The 20,703-nt window shown below is 42.6% G+C and overlaps 1 protein-coding gene across 1 annotated transcript in view; it reads left to right on the top strand.

Moving 5' to 3' along the window:
• The first annotated feature begins 6,366 nt into the window (after positions 1–6,366).
• The window catches only part of TFEC (transcription factor EC), a 132,439-nt gene continuing 118,102 nt past the window's right edge, over positions 6,367–20,703 (top strand). Inside the window, exon 1 of the mRNA XM_039520364.1 lies at positions 6,367–6,534. Within this exon, the coding sequence (XP_039376298.1) occupies positions 6,505–6,534 (30 nt within the window). The 5' untranslated portion in view covers positions 6,367–6,504. The remainder of the gene's footprint in view (positions 6,535–20,703) is intronic.

The raw sequence follows: 20,703 nt of genomic DNA, 5'->3' as shown, positions 1-20,703 counted from the left end.
GGCTGGTAGCAGGGCCTGAGTGAGGGAAGATATCAGCATTTTAAGGGCCTAACTGGCTCCTACTACTTCAGTTGACTGCCTGTTCTCCTCAAGTGGGTTCAGGGAAGCAACAGGAAACAGGAAGCTTCCTGAGAAGCTGGTGTTAATCAGTCCAGGCTCCTCCTCCTCTCTTTCCCTGCAGCTCCTGCTGCTTTCTGTTATTCCCTCTCACCTTTTCTCCTGCCTGGCTACTATGTCTCTTGTTTCCTCCAGCACAGCAGTCCACCATCTCTGTGCATCTAGAGCAGAGAGAATACATATGCAGCAGACACAATTTTCTACACTCTAGGTCCTAGTGACGCCCCCCCACCCCCAGTCTGGCACAGTTCACTTCATGGTATCTATGTATACTTATCTGGCCCTTATCCTCACAATATCTGAGTGTCTCACAATCATTAATGGATTTTATCCGGTGAGGTAGAGAAGTATTATCCTCATTTTACCTCTGAGGAGCTGAGGTACAGGGTAGATTAAGTGAATATGCTGAGGTCACAAAGGAAGTCGGTGGCTGCAGCAGTCCTGCACTGTACTGTTAGACTAAAGACAGCAAGTGGATGCAACAAACAGAGAAGGGAGGCACAAAGTAACAATGGGGTGATATTGATCAGCATGATGAGCATTGGTCTCAGCATAGCAGCTGCCTAACCATTGCCAATTTTTTGTAGGCATCATGCCAGATAAAGGTTTTAAGGAAGGATTTGTAAGAGGGCACTGAGCTTTAGTATAGAAGAAAATTTGCCAGGTGGGAGTGGTTCCTCATAAAATCACTGCATGTTGGAACTGTTCATTGGCATATCACATCACCATACAACAGTGAAGAAAGATACTGAAGTGAAGAAAAATATTATGGGTCAGATTGTCAGGCTGTGTAAATCATCATTACTTCATTGACTCCATTGGAGCTGTTCTGTTTTACACCAGCTGAGGTTATGGCCCTACATCTTGTGTTCTGCATAGGTAAGTAAGACAATTACTCTATTAGCCATTTTCAATCACTTGCTGTAATGGGCCTTCCCCCACAAATACTGAATGATTTGGCTAATAAGAATAACTTCTATTATAATTGCTTCCTAGAACAATGAAGGAGTGCAAAGGAGTCTTTTTGTAGGTGGCCGGCTGGCTGACTTCTTGTTTGAAATGAATATTTGAATGCTGCTGGCATTTTATTGCAATTCTAATTAAGTGTTTGGACACCTAGAGCGTTGTATAGGGAACTTGTTTTTCTTTACATCGAAATAGCAACAACCACAGTTCACTGCAATAAGCAAAGCCTTGCTTTTTGTGATCCTCTAGTTGTCACAAAGGTTATTTTCTTCAACCAGTCAATCCCTCAACTCCATTTATGCTTTCCTTATGGCACCCCCACAAAGGAATCTAATCTGCACTAATATCCTAAGCAAACTTGGACTACTGCAGAAGAACCGCTTTGTCTGCTACATCCTTGATGAGAGAGTCATGCTGACTTTCTGCCAAGCTTTTCTTTCTTGGCAGGGGCGGCTCTATGTATTTTGCCGCCCGAAGCACAGCAGGCAGGCGGCTTTCGGCAGTGTGCCTGCGGGAGGTCTGCTGGTAACGCGCCTTCGGTGTACCCGACGCCAAATTGCCGCCAAAGCCGTGGGACTGGTGGACCTCCTGCAAAAATGCCACCAAATGCAGCCTGACTGCCGCCCTCACGGCGACCGCAGGCCACCACCCTCAGCTTGCCGCCCCAGGCATGCGCTTGCTGCGCTGGTGCCTGGAGCCGCCCCTGTTTCTTGCATAAAGTTGGTATCAGTGACTCAGCAATTGCTTTCAAGACTGTGCATCCCAAAACTCAGTTTACCCTTGTGTTTTTGTGGGTGAGTAACCTTCTTTTGTCTGAGGTCTGAGCTTGTCTGTTCCTGTCTGAACTGCCATTGGACTGTTCTTCCAAGAATCTATGTGGCTAATATACCATACTAGAAGAGTGGCTGAGAGAGAGAACAGAGTGATAAGAGTCTCTTCCAGTGGTGGCTCTAGATCTATATAATGCTGCCTTTCACATCTGTGGAACTCTACAAATAAGAAGTCCGGAACAATCCTGGTTTTCCCAGTGTTACTGAATGAAACACATGGAATCTTTGCTACCTGTCAGTCTGAAAGACAATTGACAGGCATTCAGAAGCAGATAGAGAAAGAGGAGAGGGAGAAAGAAGTTGGGGAGAAGAGGAAAAGGACAGAAAGGGAAAGAATGAGAACAAGGGGAAGAGGAACAGAGGAGAAAGGGAAATAAAACAGAAAACACAAGAAAATCAGAGTAAAACAAAGTGTGGAGGAATGGGAAGAGGAGGAGGAAATGGAAGAACAGATTATATGAGGAAATGGAAGGGGAAGGCAGAAACTGAAGAAGGGAATCCAATGGAAGAAAAGCAAGTGAAAGAAATAAACAGGACAGGAGAAAAGATTTGGGGGAAATTGTACAGTAAATAATGTGAAAACAATTGATTGAAATATTCTAAATCATTGATTCTACAAATGTCTGCAATTTGATTAGAGAGACAAGGTGGGTGAGGTAGAAGCTGACCCACTAACATAGCACTGTCTATGCCAGCGCTTAGGTTGGTATAGCTACGTTGCTCATGGACAGTCAACCTGTGGAACGTCTTGCCAGAGGATGCTGTGACAGCCAAGTCTATAACAGGGTTCAAAAAAGAACTAGATAAGTTCATGGAGAATAGGTCCATCAGTGTTATCAGCCAAGATGGGCATGGATGGTGTCCCTAGCCTCTGTTTGCCAGAAGCTGGGAATGAGTGATAGAGACTGAATCACTTGATGATTACCTGTTCTGTTCATTCCCTCTGGGGTGCCTGGCATTGGCCACTGTTGGAAGACAGGATACTGGGCTAGATGGACCTTTGGTCTGATGCCAGTATGGCCGTTCTTATGTAGCATAGAGCAGGGCACAATGTGTCAGAGCTAAATGAAAGGTAGAACAGATGGTTTAGCATTAGTAGTATTTCAAGGGACCATTCAAAGTGAAGTGGCCCATTAACACCCTTCCAGTCATACAGGGGAAAGGCAGCTGCGGGGTTGTTAATAGGCTATAGATTGTTGTAATAAGCCAGAAATCCAGTGTCTCTATTCAGTCCATGATTTTTAGTGTCTAGCAAAGTTATAAATTTAAGCTCCGAGGCTCATCTTTTGAAAGTGTTGTGCAGGTTTCTTTTCAGGATGACTACTGATAGATTGAATATAGAGTGATCATTTTGTGAAAAGTGTTCACTCACAGGTGATACAGTGTTTTTGTCTTTTATCATTTTCCTGTGTGAGTTCATTCGAGAGCCTAGTGATTGTTTGGTTTCATATAGTTGCATTTACTGCACTGGACCAGGTACACCACATGTGATAGGCATGTGTATGATCCTAGCATCTTGAAAGATGTGTTGTGGGGGTGGGGTGTGTTGATCATTGTAGCAGTGGACATATGTCTGCTGGTTTTGCATCTGTTGTTCTGGCAGGGTCTGGTGCCTCTTTGAGTTGGTGTGTCCTGGTCCTGGAAGCTTGCTTCTGATGATGAGCTTAGAGAGGTTGTTAGAAGACCAGAAGAGGGGGTTCAGGAAAGACTTCTTTCAGGATGGGCTCCCCATCAAGTAGGGGTTGTAGTTGTTTGATGTTACCTTGTATGGGTTCAGTGTGTGGGTAGTAGGTGAGAACTAGAGGTCGGGGGGGGGGAGGTGTATTTCTGTAGTGAAGCAGGCTCTTTCAGGGTATTTGGGTGGCCTGTTCATGATGCGATCTACCTCTCTAGTGAAGTGTCCTTGTTTGGTGAAGGCAGTTTTGAGTGTGTTTAAGGTGTATATCCTGGACTTTTTCCTCGGAGTATATTCTGTGGTATCTGACTTCCTGGCTGTAGATAACAGATTTCTTGGTGTGTTTGGGGTGGTTACTAGATCTATGTAATTTGACTAGTGATTCTTCATCATACACAGTATGGAGGTTCCCATAAATATAAACATATTGATATTTATTGACATACAGTAGTTGCAATAAAGTGATCATGGTAGGTGTAATGATAGTAGAAACTTTGTTAAAGTTACCAATAGTGTGGGATGGAGGAATCACTGTGTAAGTGACCCTTATCAGAAGAAGCACATGGCTTACACTTCGCAGGCATGCCAGCAACACCTATGTACAGTTCTTCGCAAACAACAAGTTAAGTAAAGCGTTTACTGTTACTTAAAATGTTTCCAGTATTTTTTCTTATGTCAGAATAGCAAGTTGGGAACAGCTATTACATGGTGCCAGAACAAAACAAAAAGTAAGAAGAATATAACAAACCTGGGGAAAAAAAAGGACAAGCTAAAGCCTCTGGGAAAGTTTGTGTTTGAAGGAAATGCAGCAGAAAACTGGAGAAAGTGGAAGCAAAGATCTGAGCAGTACAGAATTGCGAGTGGTGCAAACAAAGATGAATGGCTGCAAACAGCATTCCTTCTTCATGTGGCAGTTTAAGAAGCAAAAGCATTTAAGAAGCGTTCAATTTGATGCAGGAGATGAAAAATACAGATCTTAAAGAATAAGTTGTAAGCATACTGTGCACTACGAAGAAATGTCACATATGGGAGGCACTCAGAAGTCAGATAGATGGGGAAAGTATACACCAATACATGACTGATTTAAAACTGGCAGTAGAATGACTTGTGAATTTGGAAAACTGTGTGAATTGCTCATTAAAGACTACATTGTATGTGGTACTGCGTCAGACTCAGCGCAAGCAAAGTTGTTGAGGAGACTAATTTAACCCTTACACATGCTGTGGACATATGTTGAAACAGTTGAAATGGCTGAGTAAACCAGAAAAATATGCACACACATTGCAGTGTAAGTCCACCTTTAGTAAGCTCCCAGACATGCAGTCATGCACTGGAGCAGTGATTCTCAAACTAGGGCTGCCGCTTGTTCTGGGAAAGCCCCTGGCGGGCCGGGACAGTTTGTTTACCTGCCGCGTCTGCAGGTTTGGCCGGTCGCGGCTCCCACTGGCGACGGTTTGTTGCTCCAGGCCAATGGAGCCTGCAGGAAGCGCCGTGGGCCGAGGGACATGCTGGCCATCCTTCCTGCAGCCCCCATTGGCCTGGAGCCACGATTGGCTGAACCTGCAGGCGCGGCAGGTAAACAAACTGGCCCAGCCTGCCAGAGGCTTTCCCAGAACAAGTGGCAGCCCTAGTTTGAGAATCACTGCACTGGAGGGTGTCCTGCTGCTAATAAAAGCCCTGATTAAGAGACGCAGGTTTAAAACAAACAAAAGGAAGTATTTCCTCACAAAATGCACATTCAAACTGTGGAATGCATTGCCAAAGGATGTTGTGAAGGCCAAAAGTATAATTGGGTTAAAAAAAATTAAATAAATTCATGGAGGATAGGTCAATCAGTGACAATTAGTCAAGGTGGTCAAGGATGCAACCCTGTGATCTGGGTGTCCCTAAGCCTTTGACTGCTAGATGCTGAGACTGGATGACAGGGGATTGATCACTTGATTTTTCTTCTGTTCCATTTCCTTTGAAGCATCTGGCATTGGCCACTGTCAGAAGACAGGATACTTAGCTAGATGGCCCATTTGTCTGACCCAGTATGGCCATTTTTATGTTGTTGTGTAACTCTAAGTGGTCAGTTTGAATGCAGGGAAAACTGTATTCCTGAGCTGCATCTAAAAACAGCGTGATAAGAACAGAAAAATTATTCAGATTGGAGTTATGGATGTTAAATTAAGTTCATACATCTAAGTGTAAAAAAATTATATGATAGTAGGAACTTTGGAGTAGGAAGCAAGGTGACCCATATTGTTGTATGGGGTGACGGGTGGGGGGGGGGTCATTCTGTAGTCAGCTTAGCCAAACTAGTGTAAAATAAGCAACTTTGGGTTTGTTTTTGTGACGTTGAGAGGGGTTTTTCATACAATCATGCCTGCATTTCCTCCCCCCTGCTTGTGAGGCTGCTTCCTTTTTCTTGGACTGTGCTGTACAGGCATTTTTTCTGAAAATCCCTGTCTAGCATCATGACACCATGTAGAAAATCCTCCCCAGAATTTGCTTTTTTTTTTTTTAACCAGTCAGTAATGTTTTGGGTGGTTTTCCTGTTAATAATACACAAGTTAAGTATTACTTAAGAAGTATCCAGTATCTTTTCTTTTGTTAAGATAGCAGTTGACAGCAGCAAATGGATAGAGCCATGCTCTCCCCTCCCTTACTTCCTGTTTTAGTCAGTGGGATCCCCTTCTCCCCTGCCCCTGGTCTTTTGTGATGCAATCAAATCAGCAAGTTCCTTTTACAAAAGTAGTCATGTTCATAAACAGATCAGTGCATATAATATGACGACTTAGCACGAACCGTAGCCTTTTAAAAATATTTTGTTATCTTAGTAACAATGGCGATGCCTTTTCTGTCAAAGTGTTTGTAACCTATTTAGCTAGTGAACAGGGGGGAGCAACGGGAGCCTGAGAGGGGGATCCCCCAATGAAGAAGGAGCAAGCACTAAATCTTGGGGTGAGTGAGCTTGTTTGTCTGTTTGGTTTCTCTTTTGGGTTGCTTAAAATTTACAGTGTGGTTTGTTGGGGACTGTGCTTTTGAGGACTGTGTAGGACAGGGGGCCAGAGGCTGAGTGTGCACTAGCAAGTGTGCACTAGCTGAGTGTGGACTAGCAAGGCTCCAGCCTTCTATCCGTTGACCCTTGATCATCCTTGTGACTCCCCTTCTACTGGTGTGTTGATAAGGGGGCAGGGTTGACCTAGGAGAGAAGGGCTTAAAAGTAAGACACTAATCGACCAAGAGGAGCTAGCAAACAGGCCAGCAAACGGGAGTTTGAGAGGAAGTTTGTAGGAAGGAGAGAGAATAAAATCATCATGGTTTGGAAAGGCAGCATTATCAATGCCAACACTGCTCCTGTCTCCTGCACCTGTGTCCTTACAGAGAATCTGACCATGGATACCTCTACCCAGGTCCTGGTGTGGATTTGCAAAGACTGTAGCCTGCATTTCCCCATCATAGAAAGCCGGGCTGGGGAGACCATCTAGTGTAAGAGGTTCCTACTGGTAAAATCTCTCAAGAAGCAGGTGGGAGAGCGTCAGGAGGAGGTGGTGAGGCTGTGAGTATCTGTGCACATGAGGAATTCATTCAAGATACGCATATGGAGACCTGCATGGTTGAGGAGGCAATCTAACTGGAGAGCAATGCAATAGCACCACTGGGAGTGCGGGGTGGGGGGAAGAGCGGAGAAACTGCTACTTCACAGGGAGGAAGCTGGCTGCTGATTACTTCTGGCAATAGGCAGTGCTCCACTCCTGCTCCCAATCCACCCTCCATAGAGATAAATAGTATGTATGCTGCCTTGGCAATAAGGGTCATGAGGAGTCTCCCCCAAAGATGGAGGAGGAGAAGAAGCCATGTACCCCCAAGAGGGGAGAATCACGACCATCACTCCCAAAAGGAAACAAAGGGTTGTGGTGGTTTGTGATTCCCTTCTAAGGTGGATGGTTGCATCCATCTGCTGGTCTGACCTGGCATCCTGAGGTATGCTGCCTGCCAGGGACCCATATCTGAATCATTACGGAAGGTTTGCCAAGGATCATCCGGCCCCCTGACTACTACCCCATGCTGCTCATCCATGTGTGCTCTAATGATATTGCAAGGTATGACCCTGACTGAGGGTGAAGGAGGTGAGGGCACAGGTGGCATTCTCATTGATCCATCCAGTCAAGGGCAGGGACCCAGGCAGAGCCAGACACATCCTTGCAGGTGAATGCTTGGCTGTGCAGAAGATATCACTAGAAGGGCTTTTGTTTCCTTGATCAGGGGATGCTGTTCCAAAAAGAATGATTGCTGAGCAGAGATGTGATCGACTTATCAAGAAAGAGAAGATTATCTTCAGATACAAATTAGCTAACCTAGGGAGGTGGGCTGTAAGGTTGGTTTGATGGGGGCAGAAGACAAAAGCCCACAGGTGAGTTCAAAACAGGGAGGCCTGGGTGAAGGCTCAGAACATGGGCAATCATAGCAGGGACAAAAGAGAAACAAGAGGGAATGCAGAGGAGAAATCAGATGAACATCTTAGATGTTTGTATATTAATGTAAGAAGTGTGGAAAATAAACAGGAAGAATAAGAAATATTAGTGAATGATCACAACTATGGCATAGTTGTCATCACAGGACTTGGTGGGATAATTCAAATGACTGAAATATTGGTATAGAAGGGTATAGCTTGTTCAGGAAGAACAGGCAGGGAAAAAAAGGGAAGAGGTGTTGCCTTGTATATCAATGGTGTGTACCAGGGGTCAGCAACCTTTCAGAAGTGCTGTGCTGAGTCTTCATTTATTCACTCTAATTTAAGGTTTTGCGTGCCAGTAATACATTTTAACGTTTTTAGAAGGTCTCTTTCGATAAGTCTATAATATATAACGAAACTATTGTTGTATGTAAAGTAAATAAGGTTTTTTAAATGTTTAAGGAGCTTCATTTAAAATTAAATGAAAATGCAAAGCCTTCTGGATCGGTGGCCAGGACCCGGGCAGTGTGAGTGCCACTGAAAATCAGCTTGCTTGCTGCCTTTGGCACACATGCCATAGGTTGCCTACCCCTGATGACTTGCACTGAGGTTGATATAGAAGAGGGAGGCAGACCTGTTGAAAGTCTCTGGGTAAAGATAAAATAAATTAAAAACAAGGGTGATGTCACGGTAGGGATCTACTATAGACCACCTAACCAGAAAGAAGAGGTGGATGCGGCTTTTTTTAAACAACTAGAAAAATGATCCAAAACACAGGACTTGGTTGCGATGAGGGAGTTCAGCTACCCAGATATCTGCTGGAAAAATAATACAACAGGGCACAGATTATCCAATAAGTTCTTGGAATGCATTGGAGACAAATATTTATTGCAGCAAGTGGAGAAAGTGACTAGAGGAAAGACTATTCTAGATTTGATTTTGACAAATAGGGAGGAACTGATTGGGAAGTTGAAGGTGGAAGGCCGCTTGTGTGGAAATATGAGTTCACATGATTCTAAGGACTGTTAGGAGAGAAAACAGCAGAATAAAGACAATGAGCTTTGAGAAGGCAGACTTTAGCAACCTCAGAGAATTGGTAGGTAGGATCCTTTGGGAAGCAAGTCTAAGGGCAAAAAAGAGTTCAGTAGAGTTGGCAGTTTTTTAAAGAGACATTAAGAGCACAAGAATAAACTGTGCCAGTGTGTAGGAAAGATAGGAAGTACTGAAAGAGACCATGCTGGCTTAACCAGAAGATCTTCAGTGACCTACAAGTAAAAAAAAAAAAAAAGAGTCATACAAAAATTGGAAACTAGGTCAAATTACAAAGGATGAATGTAAAAAGAACAAACATAAGCATGTAGGGACAAAATTAGAAAGGCCAAGGCACAAAACGAGATCAAACTAGCTAGATACATAAAGGGTAACAAGAAAACATTCTACAAATACATTAGAAGCAAGAGGAAGACCAAGAACACGGTAGGCCCATTACTCAATAAAGAGGGAAAGACAATAACAGAAAACAGAGCAATGGCCGAAGTGTTAAATGCCTTTGTTTCAGTTTTCACCAGAAAGGTTAGCAGTGATCAGACAACTAACTTGGTGAACATCAGCATAAATGGGGTAGGATCTGATGCTAAAAGAAGGAAGAACAAGTTATGAATGACTTAGACAAGTTTGATGTCTTCAAGTTGGTAGGGCCCGACTAAATACATTCTAGAATACTTAAGTAACTGGCTGAAGATCTCTGAGTCGTTAGTGATTATCTTTGAGGACTCATGGAGGACAGGAAAGATCCCGGAAGATTGTAAAAAGGAAAATATAGCACCTATCTATAAAAAGGGCAATGAGGACAACCTAGCTTAACTTTGGTACCCAGTAAGATAATGGAGCAAATAATCAAAAAAATTAATTTATAAGCACCTAGATGATAACCAGTAACAGTCAACATGCATTTGTCAAGAACAAATCATGTCAAACCAACCTAATAGCTTTCTTTGACAGGGTAACAAGGCTTATGGATAGGGAGGGAAGCATTATATGTGATGTACACTGACAGTAGAAAGATTTTTTGATACTGTCTCACATGACCTTCTCATAAACAAACTAGGGAAACATAGTCTGGATGAACCTACTATACGGTAGGTGCACAGCTGGTTGGACAACTGTACACAGAGAATAGTTACCATTCGTAAGGATCCATGGATTAGAGCCTGGGATGGCTGATGTTCCCAGAGTGCCACCAGAAGACCATGCAGAGAAACATCCAGGGACCACTATGGGCAGTAGGTGTCTCAGGAAGTACTGCCTAAAGGACACAGTGTGATAGTACTCTGTAGCCCTCTGATTGACCAAGTGTCCTACTTAACCCTGGAGAGTTCACCACAAAGTTGTCATTCAGGCCTGCTACAACTCCAGATCTCACCTCGTCTCCTGATCTCCAGTCTCTGACCCCAGCCTGACTTTGATCCCGACTCTTGCTTATTGAACTTGGCTCTAGCAATTCCTCCAACCCCTGCTAACTGACTACTGTCCCTGATGTGTGGACCTCAGATCAGTTGTGAATGCTAGGCCAGACCGCCTACACCCTGGTCCCTTACATCAAATGGCTCACAGTGAAGCTGGAAGGGCATATCCAGTGGGGTCCTGCAGTGATTTGTCCTGTGTCCAGTTCTATTCAATGTCTTCATAAGTGATTTGGACAGTGGCATAGAGAGTACACTTATAAAGTTTACGAATGATATGAAGTTTGGAGGAGTTGCAAGCACTTTGGAGGACAGTATTAGAATTCAAAATGATCTTGGCTAACCGGAGAAATGGTCTGAAATAAATAGGATGAAATTCAATAAGGACAAATGCAACATATTCCACTTAGGAAGGAATAATCCACTGTACAAATAAAAACATGGGAAATGACTGCCTAGGAAGGAGGATTGCAGAGAAGGATCTGGGGGTTATAGTGGATCACAATTTAAATATGAATCAACAGTGTAAAACTGTTGCAAAAAAAGCAAACATCATTCTGGGATGTATTAGCAGGAGTGTTGTAAGCAGGACACAAGAAGTAATTCTTCCAGTCTACTCAGCAATGATAAGGCCTCTGTGACTAAGGGGGTATGCTGTGCTGAGGGAGGCCAGGCCCTGAGTTTCCTATGCTGTGTTCAGACGCTCAATAAACCCTTCTGTTTTACACTGGCTGAGTGTCACTCCAGTCTCGAGAACACGTGGCATTATTCCCTTTCGGAGTGGAGGCCCTGGGGGTCCAGAGCGAGTGGACTCCCTCAGGGGACTCACGGAGAGAGACAGGCATGCTAAGGCTCAGAGAGGTGTGGCTCCAGGAGGTGGAGGGGCTTAACCCCTGAGATAGAGTGGATGCCTGAGAAGGGCTGTCTCACTGAAGGGGGTTCCCCCCACGGACCACACAGGGCCAAGAGTGGGCACGACCTGTGAGTCCATGGCAGCCTCGACTGGAGTACTGTGTCCAATTCTGGGCTCCACACTTTGGGAAAGATGTGGACAAATTGGAGAAAGTCCAGAGGAGAGAAAAAGAAATGATTATGGGTCTAGAAAACATGACCTCTGAGTAAGGCTACAATTTAGTCATGGATATTTTTAGTAAAAGTCATGGATGGGTCACAGGCAATAAACAAAAATTCACGGTCTGTGATCTGTCCATGACTTGTACTATATACCTCTGAGTAAATCTTAGCTTGGGGGTGAGGGCCGCTGCTCGGGGTGGGGGGGCTGCTAAGGGCCAGTAGCACCAGCTGACAGGGGCCACCAAGCAGCAGCCACTCCAGCTGCTCCCAGGGCCACCCACCCACCCACCACTGCTGCTGCCACCTCTGGGACTGCTGCTCAGGCAGTCTCTGGGGCCAGCCACACTGACTGCTGCTAGGGCGGACCCAGGACCAGCTGCCCAGGGCGACCTCTGTGACAGACCCGGAGCCCTACCTATGAGGTTAGATTGAAAAAACTGGGTTTGTTTAGTCTGGAGAAGAGAAGACTGAGGAAAGACGTAAGTCTTCCACTATGTAAAAGGTTGCACTTATAAAGAGAAGGGTGATAAACTGTTCTCCTTAACTACTAAGGACAGGATAAGAAGTAGTGGGCTTAAATTACATTAAGGGAAATTCAGATAAGACATTAATAAAAGCTTCCTAACTGTAAGGGTAATTAAACACGGGAACTAATTACCTAGGGAGGTTGTGGAAGCACTTTTTGTAAAGTTTTTAAGAACAGATTAGATAGGCATCTGTCAAGGATGGTCTGGATAATGGCCTATCGAGATCCCTTCCAGTCCTACATTTCTATGATTTCTATTTGTAATCTAGTACTGCCTAGAGGTCCTAAGTGAGATTGGTCCCCATGTTTGCTAAACACCATAGAGTCATAGTAAGAGACTCCCTTCCGCAAAGAAACTACAATCTAAATAGATAAAATGCACCAGCTGAAGGTTTTTCAGGGTTCTTGAAGGTATGCATGAAAAAAATGAAATAAAAACTTGATACTCAAGAATTGTAGACAGTTGTAGTCAGCCAGCTCTCAGCCTGGGCTCTGCTGTCATCTCTTTAAGTCCTTTGTCCCTGTTACCCTCTGGAACCCCAATCCTGGGCAAGCTCACTGTTCCCCACTGGAGTTGTGCTCACTACCACTGTCTTCTCAGAGTCTAATTACCTCCAGTCTGTGGCACTGGACTTCAGGTCCAGCTACAGGGCACTGAGGGAAAGCAGATGTCCAGAGCACCCCCACTCAGGGCTGCAGCATCTGTCTGCCCTAAATGAGGGGGAGAGGTTGGGCTGCCCTGGTTAGTGGGCTACCTAGCAGCCTCTCCTCTTGAGCAAACTTCTCCCTGCTTTGTGGCCAGCTTCACCTTTTGAAGCTCCCGTTCCTCAGGTAGAGCATGCTCTGCATGTGCACCTAATTGGCACTGCATGAATGCAGGGGCACTCAGGCTTGCTGTCAGTGAGATGAGTGCATGGCCCATCAAATCAATTCCACAGGTGGTGTGGTATGTTTTTCTTCATTTTGCATGATGTACTTCACACAAAATCCCACTCTCACTATACTGGGCCAAACACTTGGGAGTCTGCACTATATGAGAATGTATCTTTTATAATTAATCATAGCCACCTTATTGTTGACACGTCTCCATACCTTACTATAGACACAGAAGCTAATAGAACAGCTGCTTTGATTCCCCCATATAGATAGACAGATATAGCCTAAATACATTGCTGTTTGGATGGTGCATCCGGCTCAAAAGTTTGTCAGATCCAAGTACAAGACAGTTATAGAGTCTGCATAATCTGTTATAGCTGTGCTGAAGGCAATTCCTCCTTTGTGACAGCATAGCTACAATAATAGCACACAAGAGCAAAGGGTTATCTATAATGGAACAGACGAATGATCCACCTAGTCCAATATTCTGTTTTTGACAGGTGCCCAGTGTCAGTTGCTTTGAGGGAGGATAGAAGGCCCAATTCTTCCTGATTCCAGCTGATGATCAGTTTAATAACCTATATGATATGAAGTTATCCACGCTAATGTAACTGTGGTTACATTCTTTTTAAAATCTTGCCAGGCTATTTGCTGAAATAATATCTGGTGGCCATGATTCCCACAAGTTAATGATATATGTGTTCACATCTATTTTTGTATGATATTCATTTTAAATTAGTTATCTTTCAGCTTCTGCTTACATTATGGGAGAGGACAAATAATAGTTCCTGCCTCATCTGCTCTATCTCATTCATTAATTTGAATACCTTTGTTATGTCTCTTACTCCAAACTACATAGGCCTAGTCTTTTTAATTCCTCCTCATGTGAAGTCCTTTAGTCCCACCATATGCATCATCATTTTTGTTGCCATTCTTTGGACCTTTTTATTTTTGTAATTTCTATTTCTGCACATAGCTCCTGATACCTGTTGACCCACTTCTGGGCAATAATTCCCAAAGCATGGAGATTACCAATCTAGCTCGTTTCTGCTACTGAAAAGGAGAGTTCAGCATGATCTTCACCTTCATCAGATGAAGGAAGCATTGATGCTGGATCATGTCTTTTCAAAATTTACAGTCATTTCTCTCTTATGAAATACTTCTCTAAGGATGTAAAACTGGCAACTGTTCGGATTGTAAAGCACTTTGTATAAAAGGTGATGTACAGTGTAGAAGAAAGAGCTGAGCAGGAGAGGAAAAGATTTGATCCAGCCACAGGATATGCTGCTTTCCACCAGCCTATCCCCTGTTCAGAGTCTCTAGTGGCGGGTGGGAAGTCCACCAAGAGCGCACCACAAACCTTCTCTGCTGAGAGTCCTGGAGCTGACTGGTATACACCACAAATGGGTGGTGCTAGCCCAGAAGGAGCATGGCCAAGGGTCCAACAGATGGAATCATCCAGGACAGCCATACTTTAAAGCTAGACAAGCTGGGTGAGGTAATAGATCTGAAGAGCAGCTCTGTGTAGCTTCAAAACTTGTCTGTCTCACCAACAGAAGTTGGTCCAATAAATGATATTACCTCTCTCACTAATATCCTGGGACCAACATGACTATGATACTGCAAACATAGTGTAAAGCTATCCTCCCATAGTGAAAGTAGAGAGTGATGGTGCAAACACCATCTGCCCTTCCTGGTCATGAATCCATCTTCTGAGTTACAGCAGTTTCACTGGTGCAGGGAGGTGCAATTTCCACCTGTCTATGACAATGAGGGTAAATCAGGCCTGTGAAGTTGCAGATCAGAAGAGTATGAACAGTAGGCATTTGGTGTGATGGACTAGGGCACCAACCAAACTGCACTAGTGATATATCTGAAAAACACCAGCTCAAGTTTTGGACTTGTATGGAGAAAGCTAAGTTGAAGGAGCATAGTGAAAAAGAGCTTTGCAATTACAGTACTGCTGCTCTGTGGCAAAAGCTATGGTAACTGAATTTTTGAAGAGACCTGACTTCCAAGCTATTAAGTAGCATTCATTGAATTAGTAATTATATCAAATTTTGAAGGATAATATTAATGATTCTTATGCAAGTGTTTGTTAAACCTGTAATTCAGATTTAATGGATAACCAAAGGCCTTTATTATAAAGAAAAGAAAGTTACACTTCACTTGTGAGATTAATCTTATTTAAAGCAAAATCTTTCTCTCTAGAAAGCTGGTGGTATTCAGTCTAAATTAGCATCTAGTGAAGTGAGTGGTTGAGCTTCAACTGACATTTATTAGGACAAATGCATAAAGGCTGTGCTGTGGTGATCCCATTTCATTGTCAGTGCAATTAGTTGACACTTTGGATGTCAGAACTATCGCTGAATAAAAAAAATCAAATGTAGGGAAATAAACTATTGGTTATTAGGATCCAATGAATAATTGCTTTTTTTTAATTTAAATTTTGTGGCAGAATTTTATACTACTCATGAAAGTGAGAGACTGAGCTCTCAGGCTAGATCTAGGCATAATGAGGTACGGAGGTGAAAGTAATCATATTAACAGTGGTTGGTCTTCCTCAGATGACTGCAAACCAGCTTTGACTTTTCCAGAAAACATTGAAATTACTGGATGTGTTTATGGTTGCCCACCTCCTTAGAAGAATCAGGATTATTTATTTTCTCCTGCTTGAATATATTAAAATTAAAAAATCCATTTTGTCCTCATACATTATTCTGAGCTTCACCTTGTTAGCTCAGCAGTTTACCTAGGGCTCCTTTAACAAATCAAACATGAGGTTCATCTAACAGTTTGACCGACTCCTCTTCTTATAAGAGCTTTCTTGTTTTCTAAAATATCCATAAACCTGAAACCATAATTAAGCCCTATCCCAAAATGCACAGATTACAACTACCCACTCCAACTGGTGCAAACATGAATGTAAGGACTCATCACCTCTTTTATGCTCTTTTCAGGCTGCAAATCATGGGTAAACATTGTTCTTTTCAAATTAAATTTTATATATTTGCCATAAAATGGAGCATTATTGAGGGCCCAAGAATGATCCAATATGAAGAATGAACTCTCTCCCATTGAGAAGGTGGTCCCTTCATGTCAAGCCTCAGATCACAAGCAAAGCAGTGTCTGGCAGCATGCACTGTGGCTGCTTGTACAATGGCTGGCCTTTGGATTAATACAGGAATGCAGTTTTTAAGAGCTGCAAGTCCCTTAATCTTTATAAAGAATGACAATCATCTCTAAATGTCTGATCTTTTTCTTTGGGTTTTTTTTTTTTTTTTGCTTTTTCCTGTTGGGATCTGTCAGCTAGAAAGTTATCCAGATAAACTTTTGTATCCTGAAGTCTTCATGCACTGGTCAGTGGTGTGAGCCCACATGCAGTGGTTTGAGCCTATAATTTTGGTAGGTGGTTGAATCTATGTCCCTTGAAAGGTAAAAGTTTGAAATGAAGGTCTTCTAATTAAGTCACTGGAGTAGAACTTGGAAAATCGGGCTTCTGTTCCTGATAGTGCCATAGATACTTTGTTCACACAATTAACAAATTACTTAGACCTTTTCTACACTGGAGAAATCTGATATGCTAACCACCATTTGCTCTCCCTGCCATGCCAGTCACAAATCTCATACCCCAGAAATACAATTATTTCCATTGATGCACAGGTATTCACACCACTGTTTAGTTTAGGCTTGCTTTGAGCAATGCTAACGATCATGTCCTCCTCTGTCCTGGTGATCTCTGCCAGTCCAGTGCCAGGCTGAGCATAGTGTAATAGCCTGAAAGATGCAAACATTCTTCCTCTTCAATGCATCCAACCACATAAGTTGCCTGTCTAGTTTACTTTCTGATCTTCATGGCACAGAGTCACGTTAATGTACAAATAGTGCTGCATAACTATTATCTTCTGGCAGAGATCAAAGGACTTTAGGGTCAACAATAACAAAGCCTTGGACAGTAGTAATAGGTCAGGCCAGAAAAAAAGGTCTTTCTTTCCCCCCCCCCCCTCCAAAAAAAGACCAAATCTTTGCAAATCACCCTTCCACTCAGCTTGAGGTGCCTTGCAATGCAGTCGTGAGGGGCAAGAAGGATGAGGAGAAGAAAATAAATCCCAGATATTCTCCAGAAGTACTTGAAGTCACATTGGAATACAACTGAAATGTTGCCATGATCTCATAATTTATCTGTGGGACTCAAGAACCAGACAGAACAATGTAGGCTGTAGCCAAGCTAGTTCAGGGGAACAAGAAATTGGTGGACAAAGAGATTTTCTGCAACAGGTATGCAGCCTTTTATTGCGGCTGGAGAGGGAATTTTCCTGGTCCTCATGAATGCTGTCATTAGTATTTGTAAAAGGGTAGATGTATCCTCGAGTACCTCTTTGCCTCTGCCCCAAGAAGTTTCTACTTCCTTAACCTCCACTTGCTTCCGGTATTCATCCCTCCTATTGTCTCTACTGCCCAAGCAGAAGCTATCATGTTTGTTCAAAAGCCTCATTGATCTCTGGCATATTGGCCATGCTATGTATTGACTTGTCCACTTTCCTGACAACATTGCCCACTATGAACTTCCTAACCCCAACCCGCTCCCCGAATGTCCAGTAACCAACCAGGTTAATCAGCTTCCCTCAGGAAATTGCCACTTACTTTTCTATAGCGAGTAGAACACTCATCCTGGTTGGTCTGACATGACTAGGTTGGGGCCAATGAGCTACAAAAAAAATCTTTCCAGATTCTGGAGTTATAGAGCCATTGCTACTCATTCCAGATGTCTAGAGCAACTTGCTTCATCTGTCACTGTGGTTCTCTGGACCATCTATACCATACTGCATGGAGTCAGCTATTCCAGGCCTGGGGGCACATGGCCATTACAACCAGAATGCCATTAGCTGCTGGTCTTTGTTCCTCATCTCTACATGTATTACTTGTACTGCCTTGCTGCAGATGACGTGCCTCCTTATCACTGCTTTACTGAAGTTCCACGCAAAACCTTTCTTGCTGAGCAAGGAATGAACACAGACTATGTATCTTGGCCTCTGTTTTGAGACAAGGACAAGAAATGGCACTGGTACTTAGGGGCAGACAATGATGGGAGCTTCCCAGTGAGTTATGGCAAACTGATATCTTCTGCCACAATGCCAAAAGCCACCCCAAAGCCCTTCAAAAATCTCCCTCAACCCACTGATTCAGGGAAGATTCAGGGAACTGTGCAGTAGGTACACAGAGGACAGAAACTGCAATTGTGTAGTACACAGCAAGTGTAGATGCAGAGTAAATGTGTAGCCAAAACTGCATGGGTAATATGGACACATGCAATACTGATGGTACTCACATCAGTGCTGTCCACTGGCTCGAATACCAGTGTTTCAATTCTCTAGTGCAGATAGATACACAGCTTTAATTTCTGCACCTCACTTGTAAAATGGGTAAACGAATACTCGGGGGGCAGGTGTTAGAATAAATTCATGTATGTCTGTGTGATGCTTCAGTTTCACAGAGACAAGCACCATAAAAAATCCTTTTAATAAATAAAAATGTGATGCGCAAAACTGGACACTATTTCAGCATAACAAGTTGCATCACAGTTGCGTGTGAGGAAACCTTCTTTGACTGGCAATATCTATTTCAAGAGTGCTTAGGCCAAATGGAGAAAAATACTATTCTAAATGAATCATAATCCACAAATTGTAAATTGCAGCAGTTGTCAAAAAGAAAACTTCCCCTCCCCTCCAACATTCTACATTCCACTTTTTTTACCCAAGGCTGCATATTTATTTTGAGATTAATTTGGTACATGAAGTATTTGCCAGGGTTTTTTTTCTATTTAAATCTTCAGTTCCAAAGCTATGTTTTAATCCTATTACTGCTAATTGAGTGAAGTCTGCAGTCTTTTTCAGTTAGGTGAAGTTCAAGTTGTAATTGGTATCAAAGAAAGGCACAATGCAAGAACTAAATATTAATATTTAACTTTTGCCATTTTATTATTTCCACTTGAAAATCACAGCAGTGGTTAAAAGACCATTGATGAATTCATGAGGGCAGTGAATTGGGATGAGATTTTCACTTAGGTGGTGAGATTAACAAAAAATTGCTAGCTTTGTAAGAAGTGTAAATTAAATATTATATTGGTGCCCAGTAGCATTGGTTGTAGTCAAGGGTCTGGCAGTATTCCCATTATGAAGCTCTACCTACAGGTTAAGTATCCCCGCTGTAAAAATTTGTTTGAGGCTAATACTTGGCATACAAGATTCCAGCCCAGGAGCTATTTTGTTTCAGATATTCAGTTTGGCCTTTTTGAGATAACAGGGAAAATGTGACCATGTGGGATGCTGTTTTGGACCTTGGTAGTTTTTAAATGGCTGTGATGTTTAAAGCAGAATATATCTGGTTATAAGTGTGTAATGTAAACTACTTGATTGGTGATATTGAAAACAAAGACAAGGAACTGTATTCTGATCTTCGATGCTTATACGTGAGCAAATTCATGTGGCCGAAACTCAAGGATGGTCAATTTGCTCAGTATTTGCATAGGACCACTGAAGGCAAGAAAGACTTAGTGGCTTTGGAAGTAAATATCACCTTCAATTAAAGAACATTTGGGAAACATCAATGAAGAGAGGTTTCTGCCTATATGTATTTCCCCTCCTCCCTTATCCTAATTTTTCATAGTTAGGGACATTTATGTGGTTACAAGACCTTAGATTCATAAGCCAGAATCCTGCCTAGAGCATTACATCCCCCAGTTCCTACAGTTGAACATTTGAAATCAGACTGGATGTGTTCCTCCAGAGAGGAATCATTCCTGTATCATTTTAATTTAAAAAAAATCTTCTGAATGACATGTTCCTGTAATATCATGAGTACCAGCAAAACCTGATAGGGAGAAAATTGAAAGGGAGTAAGGCTGAGAGTTGGAAGAAAGAAACAAATTAGATCAATGTACAGAATGGAGAGCAAAGAAAGAAATAAGCAGAGTGAAAAATGTAGAATAAAAATGACAGATGTAGAGCAAATAGGGCACATAGAGAAATAAAGAAAGGGAATGAAGATGGAAATAGTACATGCAAGTCAAACAGCCCCTGTGTGCACTGATATGTAAGAAAAGGAAAAAAATCATCATTATTATTATGTATTTGTATCTCCTAAAAGTGATGTTAAGCACCTTATTGGACATAGGGACAGACAAGTTCTTGCGTTGCAGATTTTACAGTCTAGGTTAGTCACTTGGTATAACTAGCAGTGGTAATAAAAATGGTTCCAAACTGGGACACTTGATCCTAACCACCCTTCCCTCGAACACTGTGATTTCAGGGCAAAGTCTAAATAATTAATAAAATAAGAGTAGTCACTATGAGATTTATTCTCTCCTGGAGGCACAACTCTCATTAGCTTATTGGGGAAATTGACCAGATCACTAAGCTTTCTACATTATAATTCCATTTGTATCTTGAACATAGCACAATGGCTTCTACAGGTCTAAGAGTCCTGTGACATTTACAGTACATTAATTTGTCCCTAATAGACCCAATTTTGACAAAATCAAAGATTCCTACTGGCCTCCTAAAGCCAACGGGAGATTTTCCTGATCAAGGATAATGGAACTGGAACTAGAGTGTGTTTGGATGAATATTAGCCTGTAGCTCCCATTGATGCTACTGGAGTGTGTGTGTGTGTGTGTATATATATGTGTATATATATATATATACACATATACACACATATATATATATATATATATA

Source organism: Mauremys reevesii, linkage group 1, assembly GCF_016161935.1.
Source record: "Mauremys reevesii isolate NIE-2019 linkage group 1, ASM1616193v1, whole genome shotgun sequence".
Lineage (NCBI taxonomy): Eukaryota > Metazoa > Chordata > Testudines > Geoemydidae > Mauremys > Mauremys reevesii.
Note: the sequence above shows the minus strand (reverse complement) of the source record. Positions and strands in the feature narration are given on the sequence as shown.